At 36.4% G+C, this 19,468-nt stretch overlaps 1 protein-coding gene across 1 annotated transcript in view; it reads left to right on the forward strand.

Annotated features, from left to right (window-relative positions):
- morgue (modifier of rpr and grim, ubiquitously expressed) overlaps window positions 1-19,468 on the forward strand; it is an 81,165-nt gene that overhangs the window by 32,579 nt on the left and 29,118 nt on the right. The window contains exons 4-5 of the mRNA XM_089097491.1: window positions 3,147-3,392; window positions 18,399-18,552. Coding sequence (XP_088953617.1) covers window positions 3,147-3,392; window positions 18,399-18,552 — 400 coding nt within the window. The remainder of the gene's footprint in view (window positions 1-3,146; window positions 3,393-18,398; window positions 18,553-19,468) is intronic.

A 19,468-nucleotide genomic window follows, 5' to 3' on the forward strand; every position in this document is an offset into this window, starting at 1 on the left:
ATTGTATGATATATGCACTGGGGTTGCAGAAAATTTTCTTCCAGGCCACGCAGAAAACGCCTTAGATTAAAGACGTCATCTGCGTAAGCAATCAGGGAGACGTTGATCCCAAGAAGAATACATGTAGTCAGGGCATTAGACTGAGGTTTAACAATGCTATTGTTAAACGCAGTCAGTGAAGTAATAGCACCCTGCCTTACTCCTTTATTTACTGGCAACATAGGGTTGCCACGTGGTGACAACTCAATGGCACAGTCAATTAATGGGATCTGTCCCGAGCCGATGGCTGCAGGAAGCAAAATCTCAGCTTTTAAGTGAACAAAAATATCCTACAGTTGTGCCAAAAAACAAGGATCAACACCTCTAACACCCATATCAAGTATTATATCTTCAAGTATCAATGAATCGAAAGCACGTCTGACGTCATGGGATGCTAGTGCTAGGATTTCACCACAGTTTTCTGCATCAATTATACCCGAAATAAGAGCACTAAGTGCATGGCCAGTCTGAAAGCCAAGGCCAGTCTGAAAGCCAAACTGGTGGTCCTGGACACTGCACTTTGATTGTAACTCATCTATAATCAACAACTCAAAAAGCTTGCAAAAAGTAGTTGCAACGGTAATCGGGCGGTATGAAGAGCACTCATACGATGCTTTACCCTTTTTCAAAGTAGGTGTCAGGGAACCTAGACAAAAAGAACCAGGTTCTATTCTTGCGTTAAAAACCATTTGAAAAAATACAAAAATGCGCTCAAAAAATAAATCACTGCAAAAAAATAAATGATTGGCAGAAATCTGATCGAATCCTTGCAATTTATATGTCTCCAGCTTTTTAAAAACCAAATATACCATAACTCTCTTCATAATAGAACCGGGAATTCTTGCACGAGAAAAAAATCATCAAGACGAGTTTTAAAACCATTCTGAAGCTTTGGGTCTGGTTTTAAGCGGACAAGGCCAATTTTTGGGCAAGTAGAGATCCGCTCAAAAAGCGTGCATTGAGCTACAGTGATCAACATAAACCTCCGACCATGAAGTCCGGTACCGTCCTATACTTCAGAGTTCAAAATGTGTGCTTCTCATCTCTTTGTGCTATCGCTATGTGTATCTCTTCGGACAAGGCACTTAAGAGCTTCGTTTCGGAAAGGCAGACAACATTTTCCTTATACTTTGGAATATATGCGCCATGTCATATGCTATGACATGGCGGGGTGTCTCGTATTTGATGGATCTTGCATTCCAGAAGAATGTTTCAAAATACCTTTTCATCTGATGAATATGGAAGGTTTTGTGAAGGTTACTGTCGCTAGATGCGAAGACACTTCACTTTACGCTGGGGACGCCGTAGTAGATGACAAACTGTTGAGACCATTCATTTTTCATTTAGATGTTACGTAGAAATTACTGTAACTGTAACCTTCCCAGACTCATGGCACTTTGTGTGCGTTAGCATTCCACTGAGTCTGGCTTCATAAAAACATCAATCATTATGTAATGGAAATAACCCGGTATGGGGTAGTGGATGGACACGTAGGTCTATTGCATTGTGGGGTTCGGATCTTTGCGCTCTCAACTTGTGGGAGCGGGTTTAAATCTCACCCTTGGACTTTTTTTTTCGTAAAATTTAAGACCGAGATGCTATGAGCGGGTTCCAGGTGTAACATAAAGTTACATAAAATTGGTGAGGATCTGACTTTTCCAACGATACACAAGACTGTCACTTTGAGGTGCACACTCTGGTTTTCCCTCAATGATTAGGGACAGAGAAGCTTGACCAATACCTTGGAGAACATCAGTGCCAGGGAACAAACAGCCTGTTCGAGTGCCTTTGATCCTGGCCTAACCATTTCCGGTTCAGTCCGGGACGTTGCAGAATTGCACCGGTATCGCTCCTTCGGAACCAGGAGACTCAGGTCTAACTAACTTGTTTAGAGAAATTTTGTAGCTTGCGTCATTATAACCAGATTAAGAAGTGTATAGAGAGGAGTATTATTTGATAGTGAACCTACCGTGGAGCTTAAATGTCGGTTGCAGGCACAGACAAATTGTATATTATTGCGTAAAAAGGACTTGGGGTTTAAGGACCAGGATGGACCGGAAGGTACGTAAGCTTGCCCCTCTGCAGGGAGGCTGGGGATGGGCTTGATCATTTTTTTAGTTTTTGCCAAAGATTGGCGAGTTTAGAGGTTAAAGTTTTTCGCTGCATCGAAGTATTTTTGGTGTCTACTTCGAGAAATCTAGCTATTGCATTTGGATGTTTTGTAGATATTTATTTTTTCGTGTCTTTTTTTTTGTTTTGTGTGTATGACTACTGGCTTTTATATACGTGTATCTATCTGAATATATGTAAGGTAAAATAAAAATAATTTATGGTATTGTTTCGATCTCATGTGAAACGTCAAGACGTGTACTTGATCTCGTCCGTTCTCTGTACTGTAGGGCATGGGACTATATTGTCGTATCCTTTGAAGTTTAGGGGGGGGGTTTATGCCCCTAATTTGCAAATTTCATTTTAATTATTCATGTACAGTGAGCCAAAATCGAAGCTGCATTAATTCAAAAACCTTCACAAATTAAATAAAAAAAACAAGTATTTTTAACTGAAAGTAAGGAGCGACATTAAAACTTAAAACGAACTGAAATTATTCCGTATATGAAAGGGACTGTCCCTTCCTCAACAGCTCGCTCTTTACGCTAAAGTTTTTTATTGTTTAAAAGAATAAAGTTGTGAGACAGAGTCAAACTTTACCGTAAAGAGCGAGACGTTGAGGAGGAGACAACCCCTTTCAAATACAGAATAATTTCTGTTCGTCTTGTTTTAATGTCGCTCCTTACTTTCAGTTATAAAAACTTTTTTTTTTATTTAATCTTTTATAAACGTCGATGTTTTCTCCCATATCCATACATGTCTTAACTATTTTTCTCTTTCCTTCTGTTATACTTTTACTCTTACATCTTCTTTTTTTATCTAGTTCTTTAATGTGTTTCTTTTCCTAAGGTTATGGTTTTCTTTTTTGCGCTTATAACTCTATATTGTTACTTTTAGGCCTACTCCTTGAGTTCTTCCTTCAATTTTTAATATGTTTGAATTCCCTCCACATTTTGATATAAAAACCTTTAAATCTAATTATTATTGGTGGCCAACAGGTTCATGACAATGACGAAGATTCTGGCACAGAAGAACCTGATGTTCAAGATGTTAATGGTCAGGATCAGCAAGTGCCTAGAATAACCCCAAGGCAACGACCACCAATTATTGACGACGAAGACAATATTCCTGACCAACAAATGCAACCTCTGGAACCTCTCTCTCTGCCTGACCTGGGTAATCCGCCACTAGGAGAACCAGAAGAAAATAGAATAGTGAATGAAGTACAGCCTGTTGATAGAGAAGTATTAAATACCATCCTCCTAATTCGAATTTATCGATTAAACTTATGATTAAGTAAAATAAGCAATATAAGCAAAAACACTGGATATAGCTGCCTTGCAAGGCTCTATTGCCAACAAATAAAACATGGGATGAGAAAATAATATTACTACTGCTAATATTAACAATTAACTTTGGTAACTAGCCGCCTGAGGCCAACACAGCTTTGTACACTCCTTTTCCATCCCAATCCATTTAAAGTTTTACCAGAAAATAACCGAAGACAATAAGGAATACATTTTTATTTTTATCTTATTCGTTTTGAAAGAAAAAGAGATATCAAACTCAACGCAAAAGAAATAATGACTTTGAATGGACATTTGAGAGGCCACTTTCACAAAGTCAGAGGCAACGCTGTAGCGTTGTCTATAGTAAAGGCCATACAGCTCCAATGTTTTATTATTTATTTATTTATTTTTTTTCCCAGAGGCACTTCATATGGAAGGGGTCGTCGTAGAAACTTCAAAGTGGGCTCATTTGATCGGAAATCGAGAGTTCTAGTTCCATTTTTAATAGTCGAAAATGATTGGAGGGCAACTAGCCCCCCCCCCACGCCCACCAGTCCCCTAAACACATCCCATCACAATTTTGAGATAGCCATTTTGGTCAGCGTAGTTGATTTCCAAATAGAAAATATATTTTTGAGGAGGCCACTCCCCCACAACCCTCAGGGCAAGGGTTTTAAGTTACGCCCTTGGGGCATATAAGGTTTTTATAGAAGGCGTTGTCGTAGAAACTTCAAAACAGGCTCAATTTATTGGAAATTAAAAGGCTAGTGCCCTTTTGAATAATCGAAAGCGATTGGAGTGTAACTAGCCCCCTCCCCCCCCCCCACGCCCATCATTTCCCCAAACACATCCAATAAAAATTTTGAGATAGCCATTTTGTTCAGCATAGTTGATTTCTATATAGAAAAAATATTTTTGAGGAGGACACTCCCCCCACAGCCCTCAGGGCAAGGGCTTTAAGTTATGCCCTGGGGACATATAAGGTTTTTATAGAAAGCGTTGTCGTAGAAACTTCAAAAAATGTTCATTTGATTGGAAATTGAAAAGGCTAGTGCCCTTTTTAATAGTTGAAAGTGATAGGAGGGCAACTAGCCCCCCTCCCACGCCCATTATTCCCCCAAACACATCCAATCAAAATTTTGAGATAGCCATTTTGTACAGCGTAGTTGATTTCCAGATAGAAAATATTTTTTTGAGGAGGACACTCCCCCACAACCCTCAGGGTAAGGGTTTTAAATAAGCATGGGCACTGCTCTGTTTTTCTGAAGAAACAGAAAAAAAATAAACAGGGCTTGACTAAAACAGAACAGGTCAACAAAAAACAGAATACCTGTTTCTGTTTCTTGTAGGTTTTGTGGTAATAACAGGAAACAGCTTTTTTTTGTCAAAAAACAGCTGTTTTTTATCAAAAACTGCGCTTGCCCGGGATCCTACTGTCATGTGGCGGGAACAATTTTGAGAAAACCTAGTACTCTGGGTTCTTTTTGTCCACAAAAAAGAGCAGTTTTTCTAATATAGGGGCGAAAAATTGTCTGCGCACATAAATATTGCTTTCATTTTTTTCTTTATGGTTATTTTTTTTCCATTTTCCTATTCCAAAAATATACTTTTATGTTTATAATACATGCTAGTTATTCGAAACATTTGGAAAAAAAAATTTCAGCATGAAATTACGCAGTCAGCTCAAAGTCATTAGTATTTAAGCAGAGCATATAGTTGATTTGAGAGGGTAAAATTTTCCCCTCCAGACCATGCTTCCCCCCCCCCCACTCTATCCTGATGTGTGGAAGTCATCTTCAACAAAAGTAAGAAAGAAGAAAAATGCGCGGGAAAATGACAATTCTTACGGTCAATTAAACATTTTTTTGTTACCTTGCTGCTTAAAGCAGCCTTTTAAGATTAATTATTTTCAAGCCAATTTGTGTGGAAATTTTTCAAATAGCACCCCTCAAATAAACCCCTATGCCTTCCCAAGGCCAGAACAAAATTTGCACTTTACTGAAAAAATATAAATGTTTTTACTTTTATAACTTTAATAAATCAAAGATCATTAACACTTTGAGGAATAAATTTCAGCATATGTATATTAAACTGACACTGCACATTCATTTGTATTTTTTTAGTAAAATGAAAATTTTGTTCTGGCCTTGGGAAGGCATAGGGGCTTTGCGCCCAATTAATGTTAATTTCTGATCGTTTTGAGTTTGACTCGGTTATTTATTGTAATTTCTGTTCGTTTTGGTGTTTCATTTATTTATCGATGCTGATTTGTGGTAGTTTCACGCTTGGTAGATTCTTTGATTTTATTTTTGCTCATTTTTTATTTAATGGAGTTCTTTACTTTTTCTGAAAAACTTATTTGGTGGAAAAAGTTTTTTAATTAATTTCTGTTCGTTTTACGAGATTCATTTAATTCGTTTAATTTAATTCGTAATTCGTTTAATTTCTGCTCGTATATTGACATAGTCTTTTCAGGGAAAAAGAAAATAGTACTTTAAATCTTTTCGTTTTTTAAGGCTCTATACTTTGGCCTGCTATTTGTATGCTGGAGAAAAATTTTCAGTAATTTTTAACAACTAACTCACTTTTAAAAATCTGGACACAAATAGACTGTTTAATTTGATTTCATACCTCCTCTAGTTGACCTGAAATGGTAAACATGACACCATTTGCAAAAAAAAATTGTTAACTTTCTTTGATAGCTTGGATACACTTACGCTATTTGGATTTGGTTAAATTTTAAGAGCAGAAGTAGCCCCGAAAGTTTGAATATAATACCCTCAGTCGTTCTTGGGATACTGATGAGATGCCTAATTGGGAATTGGCATTATCACAGTGCATTTTGATTTTATCTAAAGGCAACATTTAGTTTTTGAAAGTAATGGGCAAATGGGAGGGTAGGGGGGGAGGGTGAAAATAGAAGTGGGCCTCGTGATCCGTAAGCTACCTCCAAATACTAAAAAGGGTATCAATCAACTATTTTTGCAGTTAATTGAGACACTTTTGAAGCGTCCACGAATACTCCCTTGCTAAGAGGAGCCCTGGCTTAAACAAACGCACCAACAAAAAATAATAAACTACACCCATTTTGATCTTTACTATAAAAATGTCAAGCCTTCCAATCACTTTCGACTATTAAAAAAGGCACTAGGCCTTCGATTTCCAATCGAATGAGTTTTTTTGGAAACGAGAAAGCTTACTATAAACACCTTATATGCCCACAGGGCATAAATTACAACCCTTACCCTAAGGTCTGTTAGGGTGGTTGTCATCCTCTAACACCGAATTTCCAGAACTTTCGACTACGTTAAACAAAAAGGCTATCTCAAATTTTGATTGGATATGTTTGGGGAAATGTTGGGCGAGAGAGAGGTGGTAGTCGCTCTCCAATAACTTTCAACTATTAAAAATGGCACTAGCCCTTTCAATATCCAATCGAATGAGCCCTTTTGAAGTTTCTATGACAATGCTTTCAATAAAAATCTAATATGTCCCCAGGGAATAACTTACAACCCTTACCCTGAGGGCTTGGGGGAGGGTTATCATTCTCAAAGACCTAATTTCCAGAACTTTCAACTACGTTGAACAAAATGGCTATCTCTAAACTTTGATTGAATGTTTTTGGGAAAATGGTGGGCGTAAGAGTTTACTCTTTACTCACTTTCAACTATTAAAAAGGCAATTTCAATTTTCAATCAAATGAGCCCTTTTTGAAGTTTCTACGACAACGCGTTATATAAAAACCTTATATGCCCCCTGAGCATAATTTACAACCCTTGCCCAAACGGCTGTGGGGGGGGGGGTTGTCATCTCAAATACCTAATTTCCAGAACTTAAAACTACGTAGAACAAAATGGATATCTCAAAGTTTTGATTAGATGTGTTTGGGGAAAACGTGGGCGTGAGAGGCGGGTTAGTTGCCCTCTAATCACATTCAACTACTAAAAAGGGCACTAGTCCTTTGAATTTGCAATCGAATGAGCCTTTTTTGAAGTTTCTACGACAACGCCTTCTATAAAAAACCTTATATGCCCCCAGGACATAACTAACATCCCTTACCCTAAGAGCTTAGGGGGACTGTCCTCCTCAAAAACATAATTTCTACCCGGAAATCTACTACGCTTAACAAAATGGCTATCTCAAAATTTTGATTGGATGTGTTTCGGGAAATGGTGGGCGTGGAAGGGGTGTCAGTCTCCTTTCAATCACTATCGACTATTAAAAAAGGTACAAGCCACTCCAATTTCCAATTGAATGATCTCTTTTCGAAGTTTCTACGACAATTTCTTCGATACGAAGTGGCCTGCTCTAAAGGAAAAAATTATTAAATAATATATTGCGCCAACATCGTTCTTATATGCCCCCAGGGCATAACTTTACAGCCTTGCCCTGAGGGTTATGGGGGAGTGTCCTCCTCTTGACTTAGTCCCCGTTTCTTGTCTCGTTCTCGAGTGCCCCCGTTCTTTACTTAGGCAGCGCGATTGCGCAGCCTATGATTTATACAACAACTTTCCATATAAACCTTATATGCCCCAGGGCATAACTTACAACCCTTGCACTGAGGGCTGTGATGGGACTATCATCCTAAAAAACCTAATTTCCAGAACGTTCAACTACGTTGAACAAAATGGATATCTCAAAATTTTAATTGGATGTGTTTTGGAAAATGGTGGGCGTGAGAGGGGCATTAGTCACTATCCAATCACTTTCAACTATCAAAAAAGGCACTAGCCCTTTTCAATTCCCAATTGAATGAGCCCTTTTCAAGTTTCTACGACAACGCTTTCAATAAAACTTTATATACCCCCAGGGCATAACTTACAACCCTCGCACTGAGGCCTTTGAGGGGTTTATCATCGTCAAAGACCTAATTTCCAGAACTTTCAACTACATTGAACAGAATGGCTATCTAAAAATTTTGATTGGATGTGTTTGGGAAAAGGGTGGGCGTAAGAGGGGTGTCAGTTGCTATCCAATCACTGTAAACTATTAAAAAAGGCACTAACTCTTTCAATTTAAAATTGAATGAACCCATTTCAAGTTTCTACGACAACGTTTTCAATAAAAACTTTATATGCCCCCAGGGAATAAGTTACAACACGGGCCCTGACGGCTGTGGGGGAGGGGTTTTCATCCTTAAAGGCCTAATTTCCAAAACTTTCAGCTACGTTGAATAAAATGGTTATCTAAAAATTTTGATTGTATGTGTTTGGGGAAAAGGTGGGCGTGAGAGGAGGGTTAGTTGCCCTCAAATCACTTTTGACTATTAAAAAGAGTACTAGCCCTTTGAATTTTAAATCAAAAGAAGTCTTTTTCAAGTTTCTACGAAAAAGATTTCAATAAAAAACCTTATATGCCCCAAGGCATAACTTTGTCCCTTGCCCTGAAGGTTATGGGAGAGTTTTCTCCTCAAAAAAATATTTTATATCTAGAAATCAACTACGCGTAACAAAATGTCTATATAAAAATTTTGATGGGAGGTTTGTCGGGTATGGATGGGCGGGGGGGTGGGGCTAGTTTTCCTGCCATCCCTTTTGATTATTAAAAAGGGCCTTCAAATTTTGAGATAACTATTTCGTTCAGCGTTGTTGATTTCTAGATAGAAAGTGTGTTTTTGAGGTAGACACTCTCCCATAACCCTTTATTTCCAATAGAATGAGCCTGTTTTGCAGTTTCTACGACAACGCCTTCTATAAAAAAAACCTTATCTGCCCCCAGGGCATAACTTAAAACCCTTGCCCTGAGGGTTGTGGGGGAGTGTCCTCCTCAAAAACACATTTTCTATATCTAGAAATCAAGTACGCTGAACAAAATGGCTATCTCAAAATTTTCATTGGATGTCTGGGGGGTCGATGGGTGTGGGGGGGGGCTAGTTGCCCTCAAATCACTTTCGACTATTAAAAAGGGCACTAGAACTCTCGATTTCCAATCGAATGAGCCCCTTTTGAAGTTTCTACGACAACCCTTTTCATATGAAGTGCCCTGCTCTAAAGGGAAAAAATAATAAATGATCATTGTGCCAACATCGTTCTGATGTGCCCCCAGGGCATAACTTAAAACCCTCGCCCCGAGGGTTGTAATACGAAGTTTTGAAAAAAAAATAAAAACATTGTGCCCACATCGTTCTTTACTTAGGCAGCGCTATCGCGCAGCCTATGATTAGAAATAAGGAATGGTCGTATGTCTACTCTTCTTGTTCTATATTTCACTAATTCATTATCCTCTGTGTCACTTGCTTTGATATTGGCAGCTTTCTTTAGGGCAGCAGCCTGACTTGATATATATTTTTTTTTGAGTGGGTTTGGGTTTGTTATTTAATGCACCAGCCGCCTACTTTATTTTTGTGCACATCAATTATATCCTTCCTTTTAAGATGGTATATAAATATCGTGGTAGAGACTCCCTTAGCCTTTAGAGACACTTTGCAGAAATTGCACCTGATACTTTCTGTGATTCCTTTTTCAAATGGGATATCCAGAGAGATAACTTAGAAGTTTTAGTTAGAACATCCAAGTCGTCATCAGAAGATGACATTATGCTTTTCTTAGCACAAAGGTTGATTTTAGGATTTTTTACAAAATTAGAAGCACCTTCCAGTAGCCTACTATTTTAAATATTGCATCTCCACCCAAATATCCGACCTCTTTCACCTCACTAGCATAACTAGGGGAAAAGGGACCAATTGCCTCCTGAGCTGTTTTGTTGGCACAATAAGCCAAAGAATCTGTCTGCTTATAAAAGCAAAATGACATATCCCAACTACGGTTTCATAACAACTTAGACCATTTGAAGCACAATATTAATTTTTTACGGGAATTAGCTTGTCTATAATTGGTATTTATGAGACTGATAAATCAAATAATTCACTGCTTAGTGTTAATTTTTTGATGTATGGTAAAAAATACTGTGTTCACCAGAAGATTGGTATCCTACTGAATGAGAAAAGTATATCAGCATTTTATAAGAATTTGTCCCTTCCAGAAAATTAGCTAGTTTCAACTCTAGACTTTTCCTTGAAAAGATTTCTATTGATTTTAGAGATGATTTTAGTAACATGAGAAAAAGTATTTTTGGCTATCTTGTTATGTTGATGTAATAAAGATTTGCTAGCAAAAACTTATATTTCTACTGGACAAGACATCAATACATTTACATTGCTCTCTGACTAAGCATTTAAGAGAATTTTACAAATTAATAATCAGTATTTATCATGTATAGGTCAGAACGGTAATCGTAGCAGGTCTATGTTATTTAGCAGCATAAATTCCATAAAAACAGTTAGATTAAAGTTCTCGCGGCTAAAGGTGCAAATTATTTCCCATGTAATGTAGGAGACAGAGGCCTTACCACTAGAACCAGGATACACAGTAATAAGTGATTTGTTTGTATCCTGCTTCTCCTGGACAGTAGCTGTGCAACTTTCCTGCTCAATTGATGGAATAATATACTGTAAGCAATATGTCGTTTTAGTGGAAATAAACTGCACCTTTACAGTCTTAACATTCAGAGGCGGATCTAAAGTAAAATCTCTGGTGAGGCCTAATGTGACAAGGCTACCAATGAGCAAAATCTTGGGGGGACCCAATGTGACAAAGGTACCAATAATTGACGAAATTGACAAATTTATTCTAAACAAAGGAGTGAAAAAAAGAAAAAAAGTAAGGAATGAGGGTGCAGGAAAAAATCTTGGAGGGGGGAGCCGGGTCCTCCCTGGATTCACCACTGCTAACACTTACGCAAATACCTACTATTATCTGACTCCTAGTCCCTAATTCTGCCTAGCTGAAACAATCAAGCAGCACTATTTGATACGCTTGACAGACTGAGTTCCATCATTTTACTTGCGTTCCAATTCTAGCAATCGTATGAGAGGTAACCACGCTTCTACACAATTTCAAATTATGGTTTAAAAATCCTTTTGTAAGTTCAAAATTCTCAAATATCTCATTCTCGTATTACTGAAATAAAATCAGAAACAGAAGAAAAACAGGTAGGAAAAAAAACAGAAACAGGACAAAATAGCTATTATAAAAAAGAAACAGAACAGAACAGGTAAATAAAAAACAGGTCATCTGTTTCTGTTCTGTTTCTGTTTTTTTGCATAAACAGAACAGAAACAGGTACTTTCAAAACAGAACAGAAACAGTGCCCATGCTTAGTTTTAAGTTATGCCCTGGGGGCATATAAGGTTTTTATAGAAGGCGTTGTCGTAGAAACTTCAAAACAGGCTCATTCGATTGGAAATCGAGAGTTCTAGTGCCCTTTTTAATAGTCGAAAATGATTGGAGGATAACAAGCCCCCCCCCCCCCACGCCCATCATTCCCCCAAACAAATCCAATCAAAGTTTTGAGATAGCCATTTTGTTGAGCGTAGTTAATTTCCAGCTGGAAAATTATTTTTGAGGAGGGTACTCCCCACAACCCTCAGGGCAAGGGTTTTAAGTTATGCCCTAGGGGCATGTAAGGTTTTTTATAGAAGGTGTTGTCGTAGAAACTTCAAAACAGGCTCATTCGATTGGAAACTAAAGAGCTAGTGCCCTTTTTAATAGTCGAAAGTGATTGGAGTGTAACTAGCTCACCGCCCCCCCACGCACATCATTTACCCAAACACACCCAATCAAAATTTTGAGATAGCCATTTTGTTCAGCGTAGTTAATTTTCTGATCTAAAATATATTTTTGAGGAGGCCACTCCCCCATCCCCCTCAAGGTAAATGTTTTAATTAATGCCATGGGGGGCATATACGGTTTTTATAGGAAGTTACTTTCATATGAACTTCAATCAAGGCTAAATTTACTGGAAATTAAAGGGCGAAAAACTTGGTTACCCGTCAATCATGATTGTAGGACAACTCCCCCCCCATTCCTATCATTCCCCCGAACACATCCAATCCAAAGTTAGAGATAGGCATTTTGTTCAGCGTAGTTCATTTCCAGATAGAAAATATATTTTGAGGAGGATGCTCCCCTACAACCCTCAGGGCAAGGGTTTTAAGTTATGCCCTGGGGGCATATAAGGTTTTTATAGAAGGCGTTGTCGTAGAAACTTCAAAACAGGTTCATTCGATTGGAAATTAAAGAGCTAGTGCCCTTTTTAATAGTCGAATTGATTGGAGTGTAACTAGCCCCCCCCCCTCCCACGCCCATCATTTTCCCAAACACATCCAATCAAAATTTTGAGATAGCCTTTTTGTTAAGTGTAGTTGATTTACTGTGTTTATATGCAATTCTTAGGAAGAAACTGCCCCAAAACCCTTAGAGTAAGACTTTAAAGTTTCTCCTTGGGGCACGCATTGTTTTTATAGTAAGAGTAGTCACCGAAAATTCAAAAATTGCAAATTATATTGAAAATTAAAGGGCTAGTGCCCTTTTTAGTAGTCGAAAATGATTGGAGGGCAACTAGCCCCCCCCCCCACATCCATCATTCCCCCAAAAACATTCCAATCAAAATTTTGAGATAGCCATTTTGTTCAGCGTAGTTGATTTCCAGATAGAGAATATATTTTTGAAGAGAACACTCCCCCACAACCCTCAGGGCAAGGGTTTTAAGTTATGCCCTGGGGGCATATAAGGTTTTTACAGAAGACGTTTTCGTAGAAACTTCAAAACAGGCTCATTCGATTGGAAATTAAAGTGTTAGTGCCCTTTTTTATAGTTGAAAGTAATTGGAGTGCTACTCGCCTCCCCCCCCCCCCGACGCCCATAATTACCTAGAACACATCCCATCAACATTTTGAGATAGCTAATTTGTTCAGCGTAGTTGATTTCCAGATAGAAAATATATTTTGAGGAGGACACTCTCCCATAACCCTCAGGGTAAGGGTTTTAATTTATGCCCTGGGGGCATATAATGTTTTTATACAGGGCGTCGTCGTATGAACTTCAAACCAGGTTCATTCAATTGGAACTTAAAGGGCTGGTTGCCTTTTTAATACTCGAAAGTGATTGAAGTATAACTCGACCTCCGCACCCCCCCCCACGCTGATCATTTCCCCAAACACATCCAATAAAAATTTTGAGCGTAGTTGATTTCCAGATAGAAAATATATTTTTGAGGAGGACACTCCCCCAAAAACCTCACGGCAAGGGTTTTAAATTATGCCCTGGGGGCAGATAAGGTTTTTATAGACGGCGTTGTCGCAGAAACTTCAAAACAGTCTCATTCGATTGGAAATTAAAGGGCTAGTGCCCTTTTTAATAGTCGAAAGTGATTGGAGTGTAACTAGCCCCCCGCCCCCCCCCCTAGCTCATCATTTCCTCAAACACATTCAATCAAAATTTTGTTCAGCGTAGTTGATTTCCAGATAGAAAATATATTTTTGAGGAGGACACTCCCCCCCAACCCTCAGGGCAAGAGTTTTAAGTTGTGTCCTGGGGGCATATAAGGTCTTTATAGAAGGTGTTGTTGTAGAAACTTCAAAAAAGGCTCATTCGATTTGAAATTAAAGGGCTAGTGCCCTTTTTAATACTTAAAAGTGATTGGAGTGCAACTAGCCCCCCCCCCCCGACGCCCATCACTTCCCAAACACATCCAATCAGAATTTTGAGACAGCCATTTAATTAAACGGAGTTTTAAGTTCTGGAAATTAGGTCTTTGAGGATGACAACTCCCCCAGAGCCCTCAGGGCAAGGGTTGTAATTTAAGGATTCTCCGAATCCTTTCCATTATTTCTTATAGAAGGGATGCTCGTATACACTTTAGAGAGGGCTCATTTAACTGAAAATTGAAAGTTCTTGTTCACTTTTTTAAGAGTCAAAAAAGACTGGAGGGTCACTAGCCCCCCCCCTCCTCCAAGCCCTAACTGCACCAGATAAAAATTTTGAGATAGACATTTTGTTATAATAGTTCAAAAATTGTTAAAAAAGTTCTGATAACAAAAAACTCCAGTGTCGACACAGCCCACCAGGGCCCGGGGGTAGGCGTTTTAAGTTATGCCCTGGGGCATAACTTATTAAGGGGGGTTTATAACTTATGGGAAGGGGTTTTGTATGGGAAGGACACATAAGAAATCTATTATAATTATCCAACTTTAAGGTTAAAATACATACTCTGTGATAGATACAAAATTACTTTGGCACACAAAATCCTATTAAGGTCAATTCGAAACAGTCGTGATCCCTTTGTATCAGCAAGTGAAATGGTCTAAACCCCCTTATAGGAGCTATTTTTTCCATACATTAATTTTTGTCAATCGCTGTCCACAAGTTATGCAAGCTGTCTGTTGTTCATATATAAGGTTTTTATCAAAGAGGTAATCTTATAGACTTTGAAAAAAGCCTCATTCGATTTAAATTGAAAATTCTAGATATGTTTTTTAAAGTCAAGAATAACCAGACAGTAAGTACCCCCCCCCCCCTCCATGCCATAAAAACTTGAAACTTTTTGCAATCAAAAACGAACAAAAATTAATTACAAAAAAACTTTCCGAATAATAAGTTTTTCAAAGAAAAGTAAAGGCCATTTTAAACTTGAGCTCAGTTGATACGAATACCTTTTAAAATTCAAACTCAAAACAACCAGAAATTACTATTAAAGAATAAATGAAACCCAAAACGAACAGAAATTAAATAAAAAATCATAGCAAAACATACAACAAGTAATAATATAAATGAATAAATAGATCTTAAAGCGAGTAATGCTTAGATTGAATATGAATATCAAGCTTAAAACGAAAACAAATGTTTTGCCATTAAAGTATAAATGAAACTTAAAACAAAAAGAAATTAAATATACAATAAATACGAACAAACATACAATATATATTAATGTAAATGAATAAATAAATCTTAAAACGAGTGAAACTTAAAAAGAATATGCAAATCAAGTTTGAATCGAATAAAAATAACTACAAACAACAGTTTGGGTATCGTCTCACTACAGAAGCCTAAATCCTACTGCGTCATTGGCGCTTTGCTGAAAACGATTTATATTACAAATATTTTCTTTTGTACTTAATATTAAAAATAAATATTAAAATTACAGTAAAATTTTGAACTGATGAGCTTTTACCAATTAATATCATTATGCATCAAATATTCAGTTTAATTTATTAGTTCTTTTCAAGATTGGTCAAGACAAATATAGTTTCACTACAACAAAATTTGGATACTGCCCCCTTCTTTAACTGTAAAAACCAAAAGCCTTCTGCGTCATTAGCGCTTCACTGAAAACGAATTGCTCGTATATTACATATTTATTATTTTCCAGTTCTTACAGCATTGAAAATGAAAATAAAAAATACAGTGAAAAAAAATCTTGAACTGAAGGATCTTTCAACGATTAATATCATCATATATCTAATATTCAATTTGATTTTGCTTATTCTTTCCAAGACTGTTCAAGACTCATATAGTTTTGCCATTTTTTTTTTAACTCTGCCATTTTTTCTAACTAATCGTGTTAGTTTGTTATGAAAACATTCTTTGGCTTCTAGGCATTTCTATTTTAGCAGAAAACTGCACCTCAAACTTTGTGGAACATGCATTTTCTTGCATGAAACACCAAAATATAATAAAATGTCAAGTTTCGGAGTGTTCCACCACTCGCAAGCAAGTGCTATTGGTATTTTTGAAATCCGCATGGTCAATTTAGGGGGTGGAGGGTAGGCTAATTCTCATAGCAGCCCCATTCCGTCGTGGTATGATTCACATTTTCAACACCTGGCGTCCGGACTATCATATAATCTAACAAGCATACAACTACCCCAAATCAGTATCAATAAATAAATGAAACCCAAAACGAACAAAAATTAAAATAAATATTAGAGTCAAACTCAAAACGAGCATAAATTAATGTGAGTAGAGTTCAAAACCCCTATGCTTTCTAAAAGCCAGAATATAATTTGTACTTCACTGAAAAAAAATTCAAATGAGTTTACTGAAAAAAAATGTGCATTGTCAATTTAATATGCATATGCTGATATTTATTCCCTAAAATCTTAATTAATTTTTGATTTCTTAAAGTTACGATACAAAAGTGAAAGCATTTCAAAGAATTGTTTTCAATAAAGCGCCAATGAGGCAGTAGGTTTTAGGCTTCTGCAGTGAGGCGATACCCAAACTCTTGTTTGTAGTTATTTTTATTCGATTCAAACTTTATTTGCATATTCTTTTTAAGTTTCACTCGTTTTAAGATTTATTTATTCATTTACATTAATATATATTGTATGTTTGTTCGCATTGATTGTTTATTTAATTTCTGTTCGTTTTAATTTTGATTTATACTTTAATCGCAAACTATTTGTTTTCGTTTTAAACTTGATTTTCATATTCAATCTAAGCATTAATCGCTTTAAGATCTATTTTTTCATTTATATTATTACTTGTTGTATGTTTTTTGCTATGATTGTTTATTTAATTTATGTTCGTTTTGGGTTTCATTTATTCTTTAGTAGGAATTTCTGGTCGTTTAAATTTGAATTTTAACAGGTATTTGTATCAACTGAGCTTAAGTTTAAAATTGCCTTTAATTTTCTTTTAAAAATTTATTTTTCTGAAAGTTTTTTTTTAATTAATCTATAAAAGAGATATCAAACTCGACGCAAAAAAAATAATGACTTTGAATGGACATTTGAGAGGCCACTTTCACAAAGTCTATAAAAGAGATATCAAACTCAATGCAAAAGAAATAATGATTTTGAATGGACATTTGAGAGGCCACTTTCACAAAGTCTATAAGACAAATAACAGATAAAACTGTAAACAAAAATTCATCTGTGCTTTTGGGTTTCACTTCGGTTTAAATTTAGTTTTGGTTTTCCTCTCGTGTCCAAGGCTCTAATTGCTAGTTCAAAAACCCTAATGATGTTGATGCTACTGTAGTTGTGAATACTTGTAAAAATAATTTTAAAAAGACGTGTTATGCTGTGTCTTTTTATTAGCTGCAATTAGCTAGGTCCTTCTATTCTTTTGGAAGGTTTCTTGCTGAGTTATGCTTTTTATTTTTGTGTTTATCCATCCTTGTGGATTATTCCATTGTGTATTTATCCATCTTGTGTATTATCCATATTGGGATGGAGGAAGAGCGTGCGTAGCTGTGTTGGCCTCAGACGGCTTGGTGCTGCGGTGAGTTGTTATTTGTATTAGTGGTAGTTTATCCATCCCTGCTTGTGAGCATACAGTTTTATCATATTAATGTAGAATTAGTATAATGGTTGAAGAACTTTGTACGTGTTCTCTAACTTAATCCTTTTTTTCTCAATGTTTGTTTTATTTTATGCCTTAATTTCTTGTTTCTTTAACCGTAAAGGGCATTTACGAGCTTCATGGCTACATTTTCATTGTTCATTCAGTTCTATAGTTTTCCCTTGAAATTGAGATTGAATGGAAAAAAATTATCACCCATCGTCTACTACTACTGTTACTACTAACAGCTCACCGGAGCATCAAGCCGCCTGAGGCCAAAAGAGCTACGCACGCTCTTCCATCCCAATCTATTCAAAGCCTCCCTCTTTATCCTTAACCCATCCTCTGATGCTAAAAAAAATTCGGAATTTGTCTGTGCTTCTGAATTTGCTTCTGCTTGAAAAATGCTGAAATGCTCTTAATTGAATTGTGTTTTTACGTATTTAGAATTGTGCTTATATGCTTTCTGAATTGTGCTTATGTGTATTTAGAATAAGACTATTCAAATGGTGTTAACACTAATTGGTTTTGAGGGAAAATAAGCTGTATTTTGTCTTAAAAAAAAGGGAAATAGGGAATTAGTAATATTTGGCTCTTTTAAGGCTTGTGTAACGACAATGACTCTGTGTTTACTGTTTTTAGTGAAAACGAAGAATAACATAATGTTCATGTATAATATGCACAATTGCACATTTATGAATATTTCACGCTAATTTCTTTGTCAGCAGTTTTTTTTCTGAAGGTTACTCCCGTCAGAGAAAACCTCTTCTTAACCCTGATGTTCAAGATGCTTTTTGATCTATTAATTTTGATCCTTTTTAATTTTTTTTTATATTAGGTTATATTAGGCGTGCTTTTGATTCCCAATTCTCAAAAGAAAAACTCAGAAGGAAACGGTCCGAATAAGGAGCTAAAGAAATGGCTCCAAGATTTATCTATTAGACGGGATTTGGATATTAAGTCTGAGATTGTGGAGACTTTGCCCCCTGAAGGTACATTTTTAAATTATTGGTTAAATTTGCTTATATCTAGGACCTTTGTGTGAAGTGGAAAAATTGGAATACAAAATTATCAACACTAAAGTAATGATAGGATACACTTGGCGTATGCATTGAACAGGACAGGAGACATATGTGCTGTATATAATACCTAGTATAATATGTGTGTATCACAAATGAATTGGTAGTGCATGACGTCGAGTTACTCTGAACTAAGTGTCATCAGATATTGGAAGTGCAACAATAAATTCAGTAAGATTGTAGTCTCTTTCAGAAATTTATTGCAGTTTATGAAAAAATCAAAGATTATCAATATCATTTATGCTAAAATTCTATATTTTTTTTCTCTTGTTTTGAATCTCCTGGAGGTGTTACTGTATTGTGTTGAGAGTGTTTATTTTTTATGGATTTGTTTCATTTTTGTTTTCCCCTTGCTATTTCCTGGCCATAGAGCTTTACGGGGAAGACTGAGTTGAAGTATTTTTTGCTATCAATGTGTGGTGAGTAATAATCACTGCCTACGAGAAAACGGGAGAAGAAAAATAAAGTATTTTATCTCACTCATATAAGCTAGGAATAACCTATGAAGTAAAATATTCCTTTGATAGATTCGTTCACTAGATTTTCATACGCTCTGCAACCTAAACATCAATGCTCTGTGATTTTAAGCTTAATTTTTAATTGTATACCAAAGGATACGAAACCGTGGGAAGTATAATCCTGAATTATAAGCTTTTAATTTTCGCAATATTTGAAATTTCAAAAATGAATATAAAATTTGCAAATTATATTAATAGTTGAATATAAAAAGACATTTGGTAGTATTAATAAGTTCGTTCTTTAATGCGTTTAAACGCATATGTTTAAACGTATAAACGTATACGTTTAAATGTTTAAATGTATACGTTAA

The sequence above is a fragment of the Artemia sp. Qi Xiang Cuo genome, chromosome 12 (assembly GCF_049724085.1).
Source record: "Artemia sp. Qi Xiang Cuo chromosome 12, ASM4972408v1, whole genome shotgun sequence".
NCBI classification, from domain to species: domain Eukaryota; kingdom Metazoa; phylum Arthropoda; class Branchiopoda; order Anostraca; family Artemiidae; genus Artemia; species Artemia sp. Qi Xiang Cuo.